Genomic DNA, 13,981 nt, shown 5'->3' with positions numbered 1-13,981 from the left:
TAAAAAATGAGGTACTGGGAAGGCTCTAGATTTGTTAAATATATGGCTCCACCCTTGATTTCCTTTGAATCTGATTATTAACTTTACTTTCTGATTTTTTTCCTTCAGATTTTATGGTCAAAGTGAAGAAGGGGAAGAATTTAACAATGCAATCCGGCAGTTATTTCTGTCCTTCAATAATCTGATGGACAGACCCCTGGAGGAGGCTGTTAAGATCAAGGTTAGTCCGATATTCACTAACATCCCTCAACCTACACACTGGACACATTCCTGGAGAATTGCCTAGAAATAGATTTTTTTTTTTTTGCCAAAAGGAATAAAATTCAAATGTAGGAGGAGCGCTTGGAGAACTTACTATAGGTCTTTCTATGGAAGGAATGGCTAATTTTCTCAATGCTCCTTGTGTTTTATTCATCTGTTTTACACAAAATATATTTGCTCATATGCCTTCACTTTCTTTTTGATGTGTGTAGATTCAGAAAATTGTTAAGACTGCCATTACACATATAGTTTTCCCATCCTTGGAGAACCTCCCCTTCTCAAGAGAGGCAAGCATTTGTAATTGTCATTCCTATTCATTCAGCTTTCATTCATTCTCCATTCATTCATTCATTTCTCTATTATTCATTCAATAAGGAAGCCTCAATTATCTCCCTACTAGGTATAAAGCAGTGCATTGATTACATGAGAAATTTAAAGATGAATGAGACACTTTCTCTGCTTGTGGGAGATTCATAATTTAGTAGAAGTGATGAATAATAGACACAAATTAAGATTTCAAAGGGAAATACAAAAAGTACAAAAGAGAGATACAAATTCTCTGAGAGTTTTAGAGAGAATTGTGAGGACCCAGTAGGTCAGTGGGACCAGGTCTTCTTTCTTGATGCCATCCATTGGATGGTCCTAGGAATGCAGAAATGAGCATCTTCCTTGGAGAAATAGAAAACTTCTTTTTCCAAAAAGAAAATATCTTTTTTTAAAAAAGAAAGATTTTATTTATCTTGTTTTACAGTTTTTCCCCTATTCTTGCTTCCCTCCCCCGCCAGAAGGAAGTCTGTTAGTCTTTACATTGTTAAAAATGCCTTCTTTTGACTCCAAGAACAACACATCTAGGAGACCACTCCAGGTAGGAGGATATTACTGATGCCTTGGAGAAATCAAATTCTTTGTTGATTTTTGCAATCCAAGACCCAGTGGGGTTCAAAGGATCCTACAAAGATCTCAATTCAGTAAGGACCTCAGAGACCATTCTCTTCATTTTATAGATTGAAAACCCTGGGAGAAAGTGAATGCTGACATCTATTTAATCCTGAATTTCAAAGATCTTTTCTTTTTTGTATATTTGCTTTTTTGGTCTGAGAGTTTTTTAAATATATGTTTATTGATCATTTTTGTAGTCATTGTGTATGTTGTTTTCAAAATAATACTTTATCAATCTGTCCCTAGAGCCTATTCCAACATTCCAGAAGCTCATTGATTTTTCTCTTGGGAATCTCTCTGGCTGCAAGTTAAACACTCAGAGGACTTGAGTGTGAAACTCATTCTAGCCCCCCACTATTTCTGAGACTGTGATCAAGTCATTTATGGTCTCACCTTCAGTTCCTTCATCTGTAGAATTGTAGGAGTTGGTTCTGGGTCTCCATCTGTCTTCCTTTTCTTGCAGGGTGCAGCTCTGAAGTATCTTCCTAATATAATCAATGATGTCAAAATGGTCTTTGATCCTGTTGAACTCAGGTAAAGAGGAGTGCATTGACCATCCAGATGGAACCAAGACTAGGCATTGCCCCTAGGATTGACAAGGGAAAAATGCCCTTATCATTGAGTTGACCAGCATCTACCGAGTCCACATGTATAGGGGTTGGGACACAAATGGACCAAAAGAGGCATTCCTAATCCATCTGAAGAAAGAAATAGGGACCATGTGTCCAAGGGTTAAGGGAAGACCCAAGCCAGAATCTTCTTGGTATGGGGAGAGACAGGAAGAGGGCCATTAGAGATGTTTTTGAAAGCACCTGACGGAAGGAGATATATCAAGATGGGATGAATGAGTGAAAGGAGAGTTTGTCTTGAACCTTCAGAAAGGCTCCAAAAATCTGGTCTTCTTTTTCCCCCTGAGAAAGAAATGCTCCCTATCATCCTGAGTCCTGGAGAGGGTGGTGAAGGACAGACCAGCCCCTAACAGTGTAGCCTTAGGTGGGGGATAGGTGAGGGAAGTTTCTGATGAATCTGGATCTCTTTGTAGTGTCCTCTTCAGTAATTTCATCCAAAGCATCCCTGATAACCAACTGGTCCGACAGAAGCTTAACTGTATGACCAAAATAGTGGAAAGTAACCTTTTTCACCAGACAGGTGAGTGTCATGCCAATTCAACTTAAGTCAACCCAGAACAAAAGAAAAAACTCCGGATTGGAGTCAGAGATCTCTTATCTCAGTTTTGCCGTGTACTAACCATGTGACCATAGACAAGGCAATTCCTCTGTAAGATTAGGGATTAGGCTATATGATCTCTAGGTACATTTCTGACCCTTAACTTTGTGGTTACATTTTATTTAAACAGGTCCTTAACCTCCCTGTGCCTCAGTTTCTACAAATACAAAATAAGGGCTCCTAGGGTGCTTCTTGCCTCTCAATCTAAGATCTTGTGACTTGTATTCATGTAGAGTATGCTACCATTTTTGAGAACAGAGAACCATCATTATGCACTTGCCAGCCATGGAACACTCCAAGGTGACTTTTTTAGACCTCAGTTTCCTCATCTGTAAAATCAAGGTGTTGAGCTGGCTTCTTTTCCTTAATAGTCACTTTCAGGCATTCTACTAAGAACTGGAGACAAAAAGACAAAAATAACAAAGTTTCCACCTCTAAAGAACTAAAAAATCATGATGCCAGACTCCTAAGGTAGGAGCTCTTTTGGGGGGGAATGTCCTAGCGATAGGGATAGGGGAGTTGATAGGTTAAAGAAAGCATTCTGACATCCCCAGGAGTCCTAAACTAGTCTAGAATTGGGAGGGATAAGATTCTAGAGCACAGCTAATTGAATCTACTCATTTTATAGATTTAGAAACTGAGATCAAAGAAGTAAAGAATTTGTCCGAGGTCATGGAGGATGGATTCTACTCAGCCCAGGAGGATTAGACTGCAGAGTCGAGGTTCTGTGCTGAGGGCTGAAATGCCAGTCTAGCCCCTCCACAAGTCAAAGGTCCCTTATCCCAGGATGATTCGCCAGGGTCCTGACTAGGTGTTGTTTACAGGTGCCCCAGGTCCTCTTGGGAACCTACTTTTCAGGGGAAGCTGAGATTAGTCTCCATGGTTCCCCAAACATTCAGAACTTGTATCATCTTTCTGAGAACAATCAACCAGTATCCTCCTCTATTCACAGACCCTCCCCCTGCTCCCAGCATGATGGAAAGGAAGGGGCAGACAGTGGGGAGCCTTTTAAGTACTCTCTTCTGATTCCCCATGTAGGCTACAACTTCAGAAACCAAGGCAGGGAACTTCAAACCATTCATTTAAAAATAAACCCTGGCTCTCTCTCAGGGGCTATAGTCAGAGTCTGGCTGGCACGGAGGCTACAGGCCCTAGAAGCTGTGATCTTTAACCCTTTGAAACCCATGGAGATTTCATATACTTCAGGAGAGCCTCAGAGTTGAAAGGAACCCCAAAAGGAGCCTAGACGAACCTTTCCTATGTATGAACAGGGTCTGCAATGTCCCCAACCAGTGACAGATCAGCAGTAACTACTCAAGGTTTTCTTACCATAAGTGGAGCTCTGCCCCTTGGTTAACACCCCTCCTTTGCTTCCCATTCTGCCTTGTTGGGGGAGGGGAACAGATCCAAGGTCGTTTCTCTTTATATACTTGGAGACACCCTCATTTCCTGCCTAATTTTTCTCCTCTCTAGCCTACGTTTCAGATCATAGAACTGCAGCTGGAAGAGATCCCAGAGGTTATCTGGTCATTTTAGAGATGGAGAAACTGAGGCTTGGAGTGGTAGAATGACTTGGCCAAAGTAGCAAGACCAAGTAGGCATCAGAGGCAGGAGAGGAGTGTAGAAAGATTCTTTCTACTCTAAATGCTAGATGACACTAGCTAGGCCAGGTAACAGCCAGAAGTCAGGAAGACCTGAGTTCAAATCCAACCTCAGAACTTACTAGCTGTCTAATCCTGGACTTGTCACTTTACCTTTGGATGCCTTCATTTATTCGTCTGTAAAATGGGGATGATAACAACACCTCCACCCACCTGTATGACCCCAGGATGTTTGTAAAGTACCTGATTCATAGTAGACACTCAACAATGCTTTTTCCAGGGGCTGCTAGGGAGTGCAGTGGATAGAGCAGTGGACCTGGAGTCAGGAGGTCCTGAGTTCAAATCTGATCTCAGACATTTAATGATTACCTAGCTGTGTGGCCTTGGGCAAGTCACTTAACCCCATTGCCTTGCAAAATCCTAAAAAACAACAAACAATGCTTTTTTTCCTTTCTACCTATCTTGATGATGCTCTCAGGTTATTATTTAGTAAAGCAGCCATAGATTTAGAGCTGGAAGGAGACTTTCAAGTCTAGCCCCATCATTTTACAGGTGAAGAAACTGAGGCCCAGAGAAGTTAATGGAATAAATATATTTACAATCCATACCATTTTGTCTGCATCAGTGACAAAGGCATCCTACTAAATTATAACCACAAATACCATTTATTAGGCACCTGCTGTATTCAGATCACTGGGTTCTTCATGGGGGGGGGCATGACATGTTTAAATAAGATAGCTCTAGTCCTTAAGTAGTTTCCAGCCTATGAGAGGTATATGACGCCAGCACCTATTGTTGTAAATTATAATATCTCAAGTGTTGTGCAGGGTCTGAAGATGTTCTCCATTGAGGCCATGCAGGTGATGCCTGGAGAGGCAACATTTGAGTTGGATTCTGTTCCTCAGTGTTTTGCCCCAGATACATTCTGAGCAGGTCTGAAGGCAAGGTGGCAGGAGTATGACAAGTACAATAACCCGGCCCACCTGAGAGGGGTGATTATGCCCGTAGCCACTGAGCTCGTTGTGGAACTGCAGCAGGGCAGGGATGCCCTACAAGTGGGATATAGCCCCCACACGAGCTCTCCGGAGAGTGGGATTTTGGCCCTCTTTACCCTCATGAACCTTCCACTGTGACCTTAAAATGATTTTGAAACCTTAACTTCTAAAAGCCTGGAAGTTTTGAAAAGGTCCCATCTAAAACTCCAACATTCCAAAAACCTGAGTTTATATTAATATTTACTCTTAATATATTATTATATATTGTATATATAAATATATTGGTTTATATTCATGAAATCCAAGCACTTTTAAGCTATGTGACATTAGACAGATTATTTTCCCTATCTAGACCTCAGTTTGGATATTGAACATCTATTGCTCATGTCTTTATGGATCACAAAGCACTGACCTGCTCTGCTCTCTAATAACGTGTCTGTGTTTATATAGCCATTCATTTATATGAAGAATTAACCCCATTGTTCAGATGATATAACTAAGGTTGAGCATGCTTAATGATTTAACCACAGTCTCACCTAATAATCAGTTAAGGAAACTTTGCCCCCACATCTCCTCACTCTAAGCCTAGGGTTTAGTTCATTGCCTCTCCATGCAAAAATTTATTTTTTTAAAGCAAAAATTGTGAAGAAAAGGAAGAATGAAATGAGGAGAAATGGAAAAAAATTGAGGAAGGATTTGAGCAAAGGAAGAAGAGAAAATAAATGAATATAAAATATACTGAGATGTCAAAGATGACACCACCAGTTGATGGCTTAGCTAGGGTTGGAGCCCATGGGTACAGGGAAAAGTGTTTGATTTTGCCCAGAGGGCAGGGTGCCCGCCTGTTGCCAAAGGGAGTTTGCAGCTCGCAGCAGGCAGTGTGGTGTCCCCATTTCCTTCCTCAGAGTGCAGAGATGCTCTGCTGCCCCTGCTCATTGACCAGCTCAGTGGCCAGCTCGATGACAACTCCAACAAACCTGACCATGAGGCAAGCTCGCAGCTCCTCAGCAACATCCTGGAAGTGTTGGACAGGAAGGATGTGGTGAGTCAAGTCATCCCCCACCCACCCCAGCCTTGCACGGGGAGATAAAGCCGCCGCCAGCTCCTGCCCTCCTAGCACGATTGCAGAGACCGTTTTGTGGGACTGAGCGGGGCCCACCCCTAAGAGCAAAGTGCCCTCAAAGTGGAGTTTGAAAGGTAGCTGTTGCAACTTCCTATGCAACGCTACAGCCCTCCGTTGACGTACCAGACACTGGTCAGTGTGAAAGCCAATGGAGGACCTGCCCTCAGGGAGCTTAGAATTTAACTCAGGGAGAGAGAGATGACACGAAGAGGTAAATAAATGCAATAAAGTAAAAAGGAAAGCACCGTGACCTTGAGAGGTTTGGGGGAAAAGTGCTTCTAATGGGGCAACTGGGTGGGCCAACTCTAGACAGAGCCCCAAGCCTGAAGTCAGGAGGTCCTGAGTTCAAAACTACCCTCAGGCACTAGCTGTGTGTCCCTAGGCAAGTCATCTAACCCTCTTTGCCTCAGTTTCTTCATCTGTATAATGAAGTAAAGAAGGAAATGACTAGCCACAGTATCTTTGCCAAGAAAATTCCCAATGGGGTCACAAAAAGCCAGACACAACTGAACAACAATAGACTATGAAATAGAAGCAGCTGAGGGGGCAGCTACATGGTTAGAGCACTGCCCTGAGACTGGAGGACCTGAGTTCAAATCTGGATTCAGAGGCATGATACTTACCAGCTGTGTGACCTTGGGCAAGTCACTTAGCCTCTCATTACCTTGGAAAAAACAAAGATTTGGCCTCAGACACTTGATACTTACCAGTTGTGTCACTTTGGGCAACTCACTTAACTTGCAAAAATAAAATAATAATAATAATAATAATAACATATATCATGATCATAAACTAATAAATCAGATGTAATCAACACTATTTAACCTAAAGATATGATTTCTAGTCTTGATAAATTGGGTTCATATAGTACTTACTCAGGAAATATTTTTTGAATGAATGAATGATAAGACTTCTGCATTATGACATTTTCACAAAGGACTGTTTTTCCAGATCTGGTATTCTTCTTTCTCCCAAAGGTCATTTTCTCAACTGAACTCTTTCAATGATTTTTTCTTTTTGTCAACAGTCTCTTTCTTTGAAGGGAAGAGGTCAGTTGAGTTCCAGAAAGAGGAGGCAGGCCAGTTCTATGCAGAGCTCTCTGGAGTACAGTAATCTGGCTGAGAATGAAATGCTAGACCTTTCTTTCTATATTTCTCCCTCAGGGCCCAACCGCGAAACACATTCAACTGATCATGGAGCGTCTGTTGAGGAGGATCAATCGGACTGTGATTGGAATGAGTCGGCAATCTCCCCACATAGTGAGAACCGTTTTTTTAAACATTTTAAATTGATGTTGTCATTTCTACAGATCTGAATACAGACCTCTTCTTCCCACTATTCCAGCTGTCCCTTCTAACAAGGAATTTAAAGAGATCAGGGAAAACGAATGAATACATCCACAGATCCTGAAAATATATATAGTATACTTACCATAACGCTCACTTCTCCAAAGACGGAAAGAGAAAGGTGTTTTTTGGTCACCTTTTCAGAGAGCACCTGGTTTGTTTTGGATTGGTTTTTCATTCTTCTAAAAAAATTTCATTCTTTTGAAAAAAAATTCTTACTGGTCAGTGTTTTCTTGGATTTGCTCAGCTCTCTAGTTTAGATCCTGAATTTAAGGCTTTGCACTAAGGTTAGACTCTTCCCTCTGCCACACTTGTGGATGCGGTGATTGAGGTTGCTCGGTCCTGCCGGGGGGTTCTTGTGATGACCTCTCCCTCCTGGGTGTAGGATCCCCTGGAACTCTGAGGATCAGAGTGCAAGATCTCTGCAGTTCTCTCAGCTGACCCTAGGGACCTCAGAATTCCAAGACCTGGGTTATCCTTGCCCGAGACCTGCAAAACTAGACTGGTCACTGCCCACTGCTGCTCCCAAGGGTTTCTAAGAACTTCACCCAAGGGGATTTTTTTGTCTCTGGACAGTCATACAGTACACAGGCTACATCTCTAGACAAGTTGGGCGAGGGAAACAAGACGGAAAACTAGAGAGATACAGGGCGAAAACAAGAGATCCATTTCAAAAAATGACAGTGATTGATTTTTAGATCAAGACATATTTAGAATTGCAAATGCATACTGAGGGATGTTCCAAGGGCCATCCCACTGGCAAAGATAACTGATTCAGAACAGTAAGTCCACTCATGATCTTGACCACTGGCCTTCCCAGTGGCCTGATGGGCAGATATTGTGTAGAGTGCAGAGTAATTCCACCACCAGTCACCTAGAGGAGGTAGAATAATATTGGATTGAGTACCAAGGCGCCAACTTTCACAAGAACTGAACACAGTGTGAGTCACGTCCTGGAGACCCATCACTGAATACATTTCCATTTGAGTAGGATCCCATAGACACAAATCTGAAGGCAGTGAAGTCTTCCCAAGACACCCTGGGTAGGGCTCGTCACTGAGGGAACCTCAACTGACGGTTCTTTTCTCTTTCCAGGGCGGCTTTGTGTCTTGTATGACTGCCATCCTCCGGCAGATGGATGATTTCCATTATAACCACTATATCAGCACTTTCAAGACCAAGCAAGATATCATTGTAAGTTGTCATCAGCACATCCCCCCAACCGTGAAACATTATCCCAGAGTCAGAGGCTCCTTGCTTTTTGTTCTAGGCCCATTTCCTCACTTTCAACACTCTTTCTAGAAGTTTATATTTAGACCTTTGTGTCTTCGTTTCACCTTTGTTGGCATCTCCCATACCCCCCTACTGACTCAGCGAAGAATAATAAATACTGTTCAGTGTAATGAACCAGCATATCCACTGAGTGTGAAAATGTATTCAATAGATATAGGTGCATGCATGCATCTGGAGAGATCATAGATGTGTGTATATATACTATAATATATACTACAATACATGCTATGCCACATACTATAACACATATTACAATACATGCTACAACACACTACAATGCATGCTACAGTACATACTACACCACATGCTACAGCACACACTACACCACACACTATAGTGCACATTATGACACATGCTACAGCACACAATATAACACATGCACATGCACATGTGCATGCATGAACATATGCACATTTGCAGCTCCATTCTGTGGGTGGACACACATGTGTGGGGTTTGTATTTACACACATGTGAACACATAGGCACTTCATGCATGCAGGACTATACACCTATGCGTATGCATGTGCTTGTGGAACAGCAGAACATGCGCACACTCCTCTGTACATAGACACAACACTTAGACATACTGTGCACATATGTACACATGTGAATACAACCCACACACATGTATTCATGCACAGAATATAGCTGCAAAGTATCTACTCATGCACATGTGCATATACACAGACATGTATATGTATGTACAGAGGATATAGGTTCAGGAGGTATACATGTGTGTACACATGGTACACATGCATTCTCACACACAGACAATATACCTCTAAAATATCTGCACATATAAATACATATGAGCATATAAATGTACATAATCCTCTGCTGTATTCTGCTTTGTCCACAAAGAACCGAGAGAGAGAGATGCATTTCACCATCTCTTCTTTAGGACCAAGCCTGGTCAGTACAATAACATGGCTTTCTGTTTTGTTTTGTTTGTGGTTCACTCGGTTTACATTGTTATGATCCTTCTGTATCTTGTTTTTGATTCTGTTTATTCACTTTGCATCAGTTCATATAAGTCTTGAGCTTCTCTATGTTCATCCTATGTCTATGGTTCTATATGTTCATATAATCCTTCTTCTTTAGTGATTCTCCAAGAAATGGGCATCTGCTTTATTTCCAGTTCTCTGCCACTATGAAATGGAGTGGTGCGGTGAATGTTTTGGTCTAAGTGGGGACTTTTCAATCTTTGATCTACTCCAAAAAGCTATTCTTAAATGCCTCCAATATGCCGACCACTGTGGTGGATGCTGGAGACATAAAGAGAAAGACAAAACAGCCCCTCCCCTGAAGAAGTTTTATGTTTTCTGGGCAGGTACAGCCTGTAGACAGACTAGATCTGATAGTGTGAGCAGGAAGTGAGCATGAAAAACTGGAGATCAGCCGTAGGAGGCAGCACATGAAGTGAGCCCTAAAGGATGCTAGTGAAAGATTCATAGGGAGGTTGGGGGAAGAGAGAGTGAATGGTAGGCGTTGGGGACCGACATCCTAAACAATAGCTCACAGGAAGACAGGAGATAGAATACCTATGGCAATGAGGATGATGAGCCCCTGGAGGACGTCTGGCAAGGTAGACAGGAGAGCCTGGGGAGGAACACACCCAGATTCTCTTTCCATAGCCTTCAACATCATGGCCATCTGACTTTGTAAATGGGGAGAACATTTGTTGTTCCTTCTTGACTACTGGCCCTTTGAAAAAAAAGGCTTGCAACAAATTCCAAAGGGTTATTGCATTTGACTGTGCAGTTCTGGAGGGGCAACGAGTTGATGCTGCAGTGGATAGAGTGCTAGGCCTGGAGACAGGACCTGAGTTCAAATTCAGCCTCAGACACCAGCTATGTGGCCCAGGCAAGTCACTTAAGCTCCACCTTGATCCAGTAGAGGAGAAGATGGCCCACCAGTCCGATATCCTTGCCAAGAAAACGCAACGGGTCGGACATTTCTGAATGATTAAGCAGCCTACAAGCCTTTGCTGCCTGGATGATTGAGCCACACTATCTATAGATCAAGGGAATTGCTGACAATTGCTGGGGAGTGGACGCAGTGCTTTCTTCTTCCCTTCCACAAAGGGCAGGGCTGTGAAGGAGAGATTGTGAAATCTCCTTTGTGCTACTGGGAAACAAGTACTGGATCAGTGTCACAGGGCATGGGTTCAGATCCTGCCCGTGAGCCTTAATACACTTTGGGGGGCTCACCTGACTTCCACGGACCTCAGGTTCCTTATCTGTGATGAGTGGGTTCCTTCCTGGGCTTCCCTCCTGTGCTCAGCCGATCCTTCCATCACTTTGCCATCTCCCTCCCTGGGAGCTGACCCAGTAGGACCCCCCATGAGGATTTCAGCCCATTTTTGTTGAACAATATCACCCCCTACAGGACACATTGGTTATAGCCTTCAGTCTCTACTTGGAAGTGCAGAAGGTTGGATCTGATCTCTGATCTCATCCTGCCTTTTCCATTTCAAAATAAAATGAGAGAAAGTGTTAGTCTTGCACCAGGGAAGACTTGGGTTCAAATCTTACTTCTGCCACAGTTTCCTTGTCTGTTCAATGGGTACAGTAATACTAGTATTAGGGACCCAGGTTGTTGTGAGTCTGAGGGCTTTATAAATTCCAACACATTGTATAAATCTGTCATATGGGGTTGTGTCTTTGTATCTCCAACATCTAACATAGTGTCTGAAACACAGCAGATGCCTAATTAATACTCATTGATTGAATTTATTCAGAATACATAGAGGAGGAGGATTGCAAAGCTGATGAAGCATCTTGTGGAACCAATAACTTATAAGCAAGTCCTTGTTATCCAGCTGTCTTAGGGGTCCCCCAAACTCCATGTCACCCAAACTCTGTGTCACCCAAACTCCATGTCACCATGGCGCTCTCTCTCTGCTGCCTGCTCTTAGCCTACTTCCTCTTGGTGCCTTCATCACAAAGAGACTACATGAGCCACTGATGATGATGAGGATGGTGACATGGTACTTTAAGGTTTCCAAAATATTTTTTTTAGGTTTTTTGCAAGGCAATGGGGTTAAGTGGCTTGCCCAAGGCCACATGGCTAGGTAATTATGAAGTGTCTGAGGCCAGATTTGAACTCAGGTAATCCTGAATCCAGGGCTGGTGCTCTACCCACTGTGCCACCTAGCCACCCCTTCCAAAATATTTTAAAAGTTTTGTCAGTTTATCCTCACAACAACCTAGGAGGCAAATGCTATTATTATCTGCACTTTCCAGATGTGGAAACTGAGGATGAGGGAATGTAAAAGACTTGTCCAGAGTCACAGAATTAGTGAGATTTGAATTTAGGTCAGATCTAGTGCTCTATCCACACCACCACCTGGCTGCCACCAAATCTGACCATTTAGTTACTGTTAAAAGAAAGTTTTTTTCCTAATATGGGATCATCAGGACATTTAGAATTTGAAGAGAGCTTGGAGATCATCTTATCCAAATCCCTAATTTTTCAAATGGAAAAACTGAGATGGAAATAGATTAAACGGTGTCCTGGGAGATCATACAGATATTAAAGACCATAACCAGGACACTTTGCTATGGATTTCATTTATCTAGAAATTTTTTATTTAAAAAGCTATGGAGGGGGGCAGCTAGGTGGTGCAGTGGATAGAGCACCGGCCCTGGAGTCAGGAGTACCTGGGTTCAAATCCAGTCTCAGACACTTAATAATTACCTAATTGTGTGGTCTTGGGCAAGCTACTTAACCCCATTGCCTTGCAAAAAACTAAAAAATAAAATAAAATAACAAAAAGCTATGGACCCATTTAGTATTCTGATGACTCCAAAATAACATTTGTACATCCATAAAATATAGAAGATTATAGAAGAAACCAGTTACAGTAAAATGGAGTTACTGAATATTTTTTTAAAAAGCTCATGAATCCCAGGTTAAGAAGCATAATCTAGCCCATCAATGACCCCAGTTAATTTCCTCAACCCCATTTCCCTCTCATCTAAATGTAAGAATGAGAGAGTTTAGTCACCACCTTCTTACATCTATCATAGAAAATCAAATAGGCACAAAACCAAATTTTAAAAAGCAAAAGGATTTTCATTCAGACTCCCAAGTTCTTTCTCTGGTTGTAGATGGCATTTTCCATCCCAGGTCTTCTAAAATTGTCTTTGAGCATTGTATTGCTGAGAAGAGCCAAGTCTATCATAGCTGGTCATCACATCATGTTGCTGTTACTGTGTACAGTGTTCTTATTGATTCTGCTTGCTTCATTGAGCATCAGTTCATGTAAGACTTTCCAGGTTTTTCTGTAATCTGCTTATTCATGATTGGTTTTGTTTTGGTTTTTGGTTTTTGCAAAGCAATGGGGTTAAGCAACTTGCCCAAGGTCACACAGCTAGGTAATTATTAAGTGTCTGAGACCAGATCCCAACTCAGCTTCTCTTGACTCCAGGGCTGGTGCTCTATCCACTGTGCCACCTAGCTGCCCCAATTCATGATTTCTTACAGAACAATAGTACTCCATCACATTCATATACTATAATTTGTTCAGCCATTCCCCAATTGATGAACATTCCCTCAATTTCAAAATTTTTGCCAACACAAAAAGAACTGCTATAAATATTTTTGTACATGTATCCACAGCTTCTTTCTCTTCTGTCCTGCCCAAGGCCTTTCAGATGCTGATGCCTTCCCTTCTATAGCACCTTCCATCTATTCTGTTCCTGTTTTCTCCTCTGTTAGAATACAAACTCTCCAGGGCAGGGACTGGTTTTTTGCCTTTGTTTTGTCTCTAGATCTGACACAGTGAATGCAAAATGTAAGCTATTGATACATATCTGTTGACTGTCTGAAGGCATTCAAGTTTTTGATTGATTGATTCAACAAGTTAAAACAGTTCATTATACCAGAATCTGTATGCTTTGCTCCATACCCATAATCCTTTTCTGCTATAATGAAAGGAAGAAGGGAGGTGACTTTCCTCACTTCTTTTCTGAAGTCAGATTTGATCATTATAATTCCACACAAATGTTGACTTTTCTTGACCTGTGTTTTGTGTAGGACTTCCTGATGGAAACCTTCATCATGTTTAAGGATCTCATTGGGAAGAATGTGTATCCCCCAGACTGGATGGTCATGAATATGATGCAGAACAGGTAAAGGTGGCAACTTTTCTAGTTGGAGGCACTCAGGGTTCATATCATGGTGGTCTCATGG

General features: G+C 42.1%; 1 protein-coding gene across 1 annotated transcript in view; it reads left to right on the top strand.

Annotated features, from left to right (window-relative positions):
- DOCK5 (dedicator of cytokinesis 5) overlaps nt 1-13,981 on the top strand; it is a 244,156-nt gene that overhangs the window by 173,676 nt on the left and 56,499 nt on the right. Inside the window, exons 23-29 of the mRNA XM_074195275.1 lie at nt 109-220; nt 1,664-1,734; nt 2,243-2,349; nt 5,929-6,065; nt 7,310-7,405; nt 8,588-8,686; nt 13,826-13,920. Of these exons, the coding sequence (XP_074051376.1) occupies nt 109-220; nt 1,664-1,734; nt 2,243-2,349; nt 5,929-6,065; nt 7,310-7,405; nt 8,588-8,686; nt 13,826-13,920 (717 nt within the window). The remainder of the gene's footprint in view (nt 1-108; nt 221-1,663; nt 1,735-2,242; nt 2,350-5,928; nt 6,066-7,309; nt 7,406-8,587; nt 8,687-13,825; nt 13,921-13,981) is intronic.

The sequence above is a fragment of the Macrotis lagotis genome, chromosome 1, assembly GCF_037893015.1.
Source record: "Macrotis lagotis isolate mMagLag1 chromosome 1, bilby.v1.9.chrom.fasta, whole genome shotgun sequence".
In the NCBI taxonomy this organism is placed as follows: Eukaryota; Metazoa; Chordata; class Mammalia; order Peramelemorphia; family Peramelidae; genus Macrotis; species Macrotis lagotis.
This window is presented reverse-complemented; position numbering and strand designations above follow the sequence as displayed.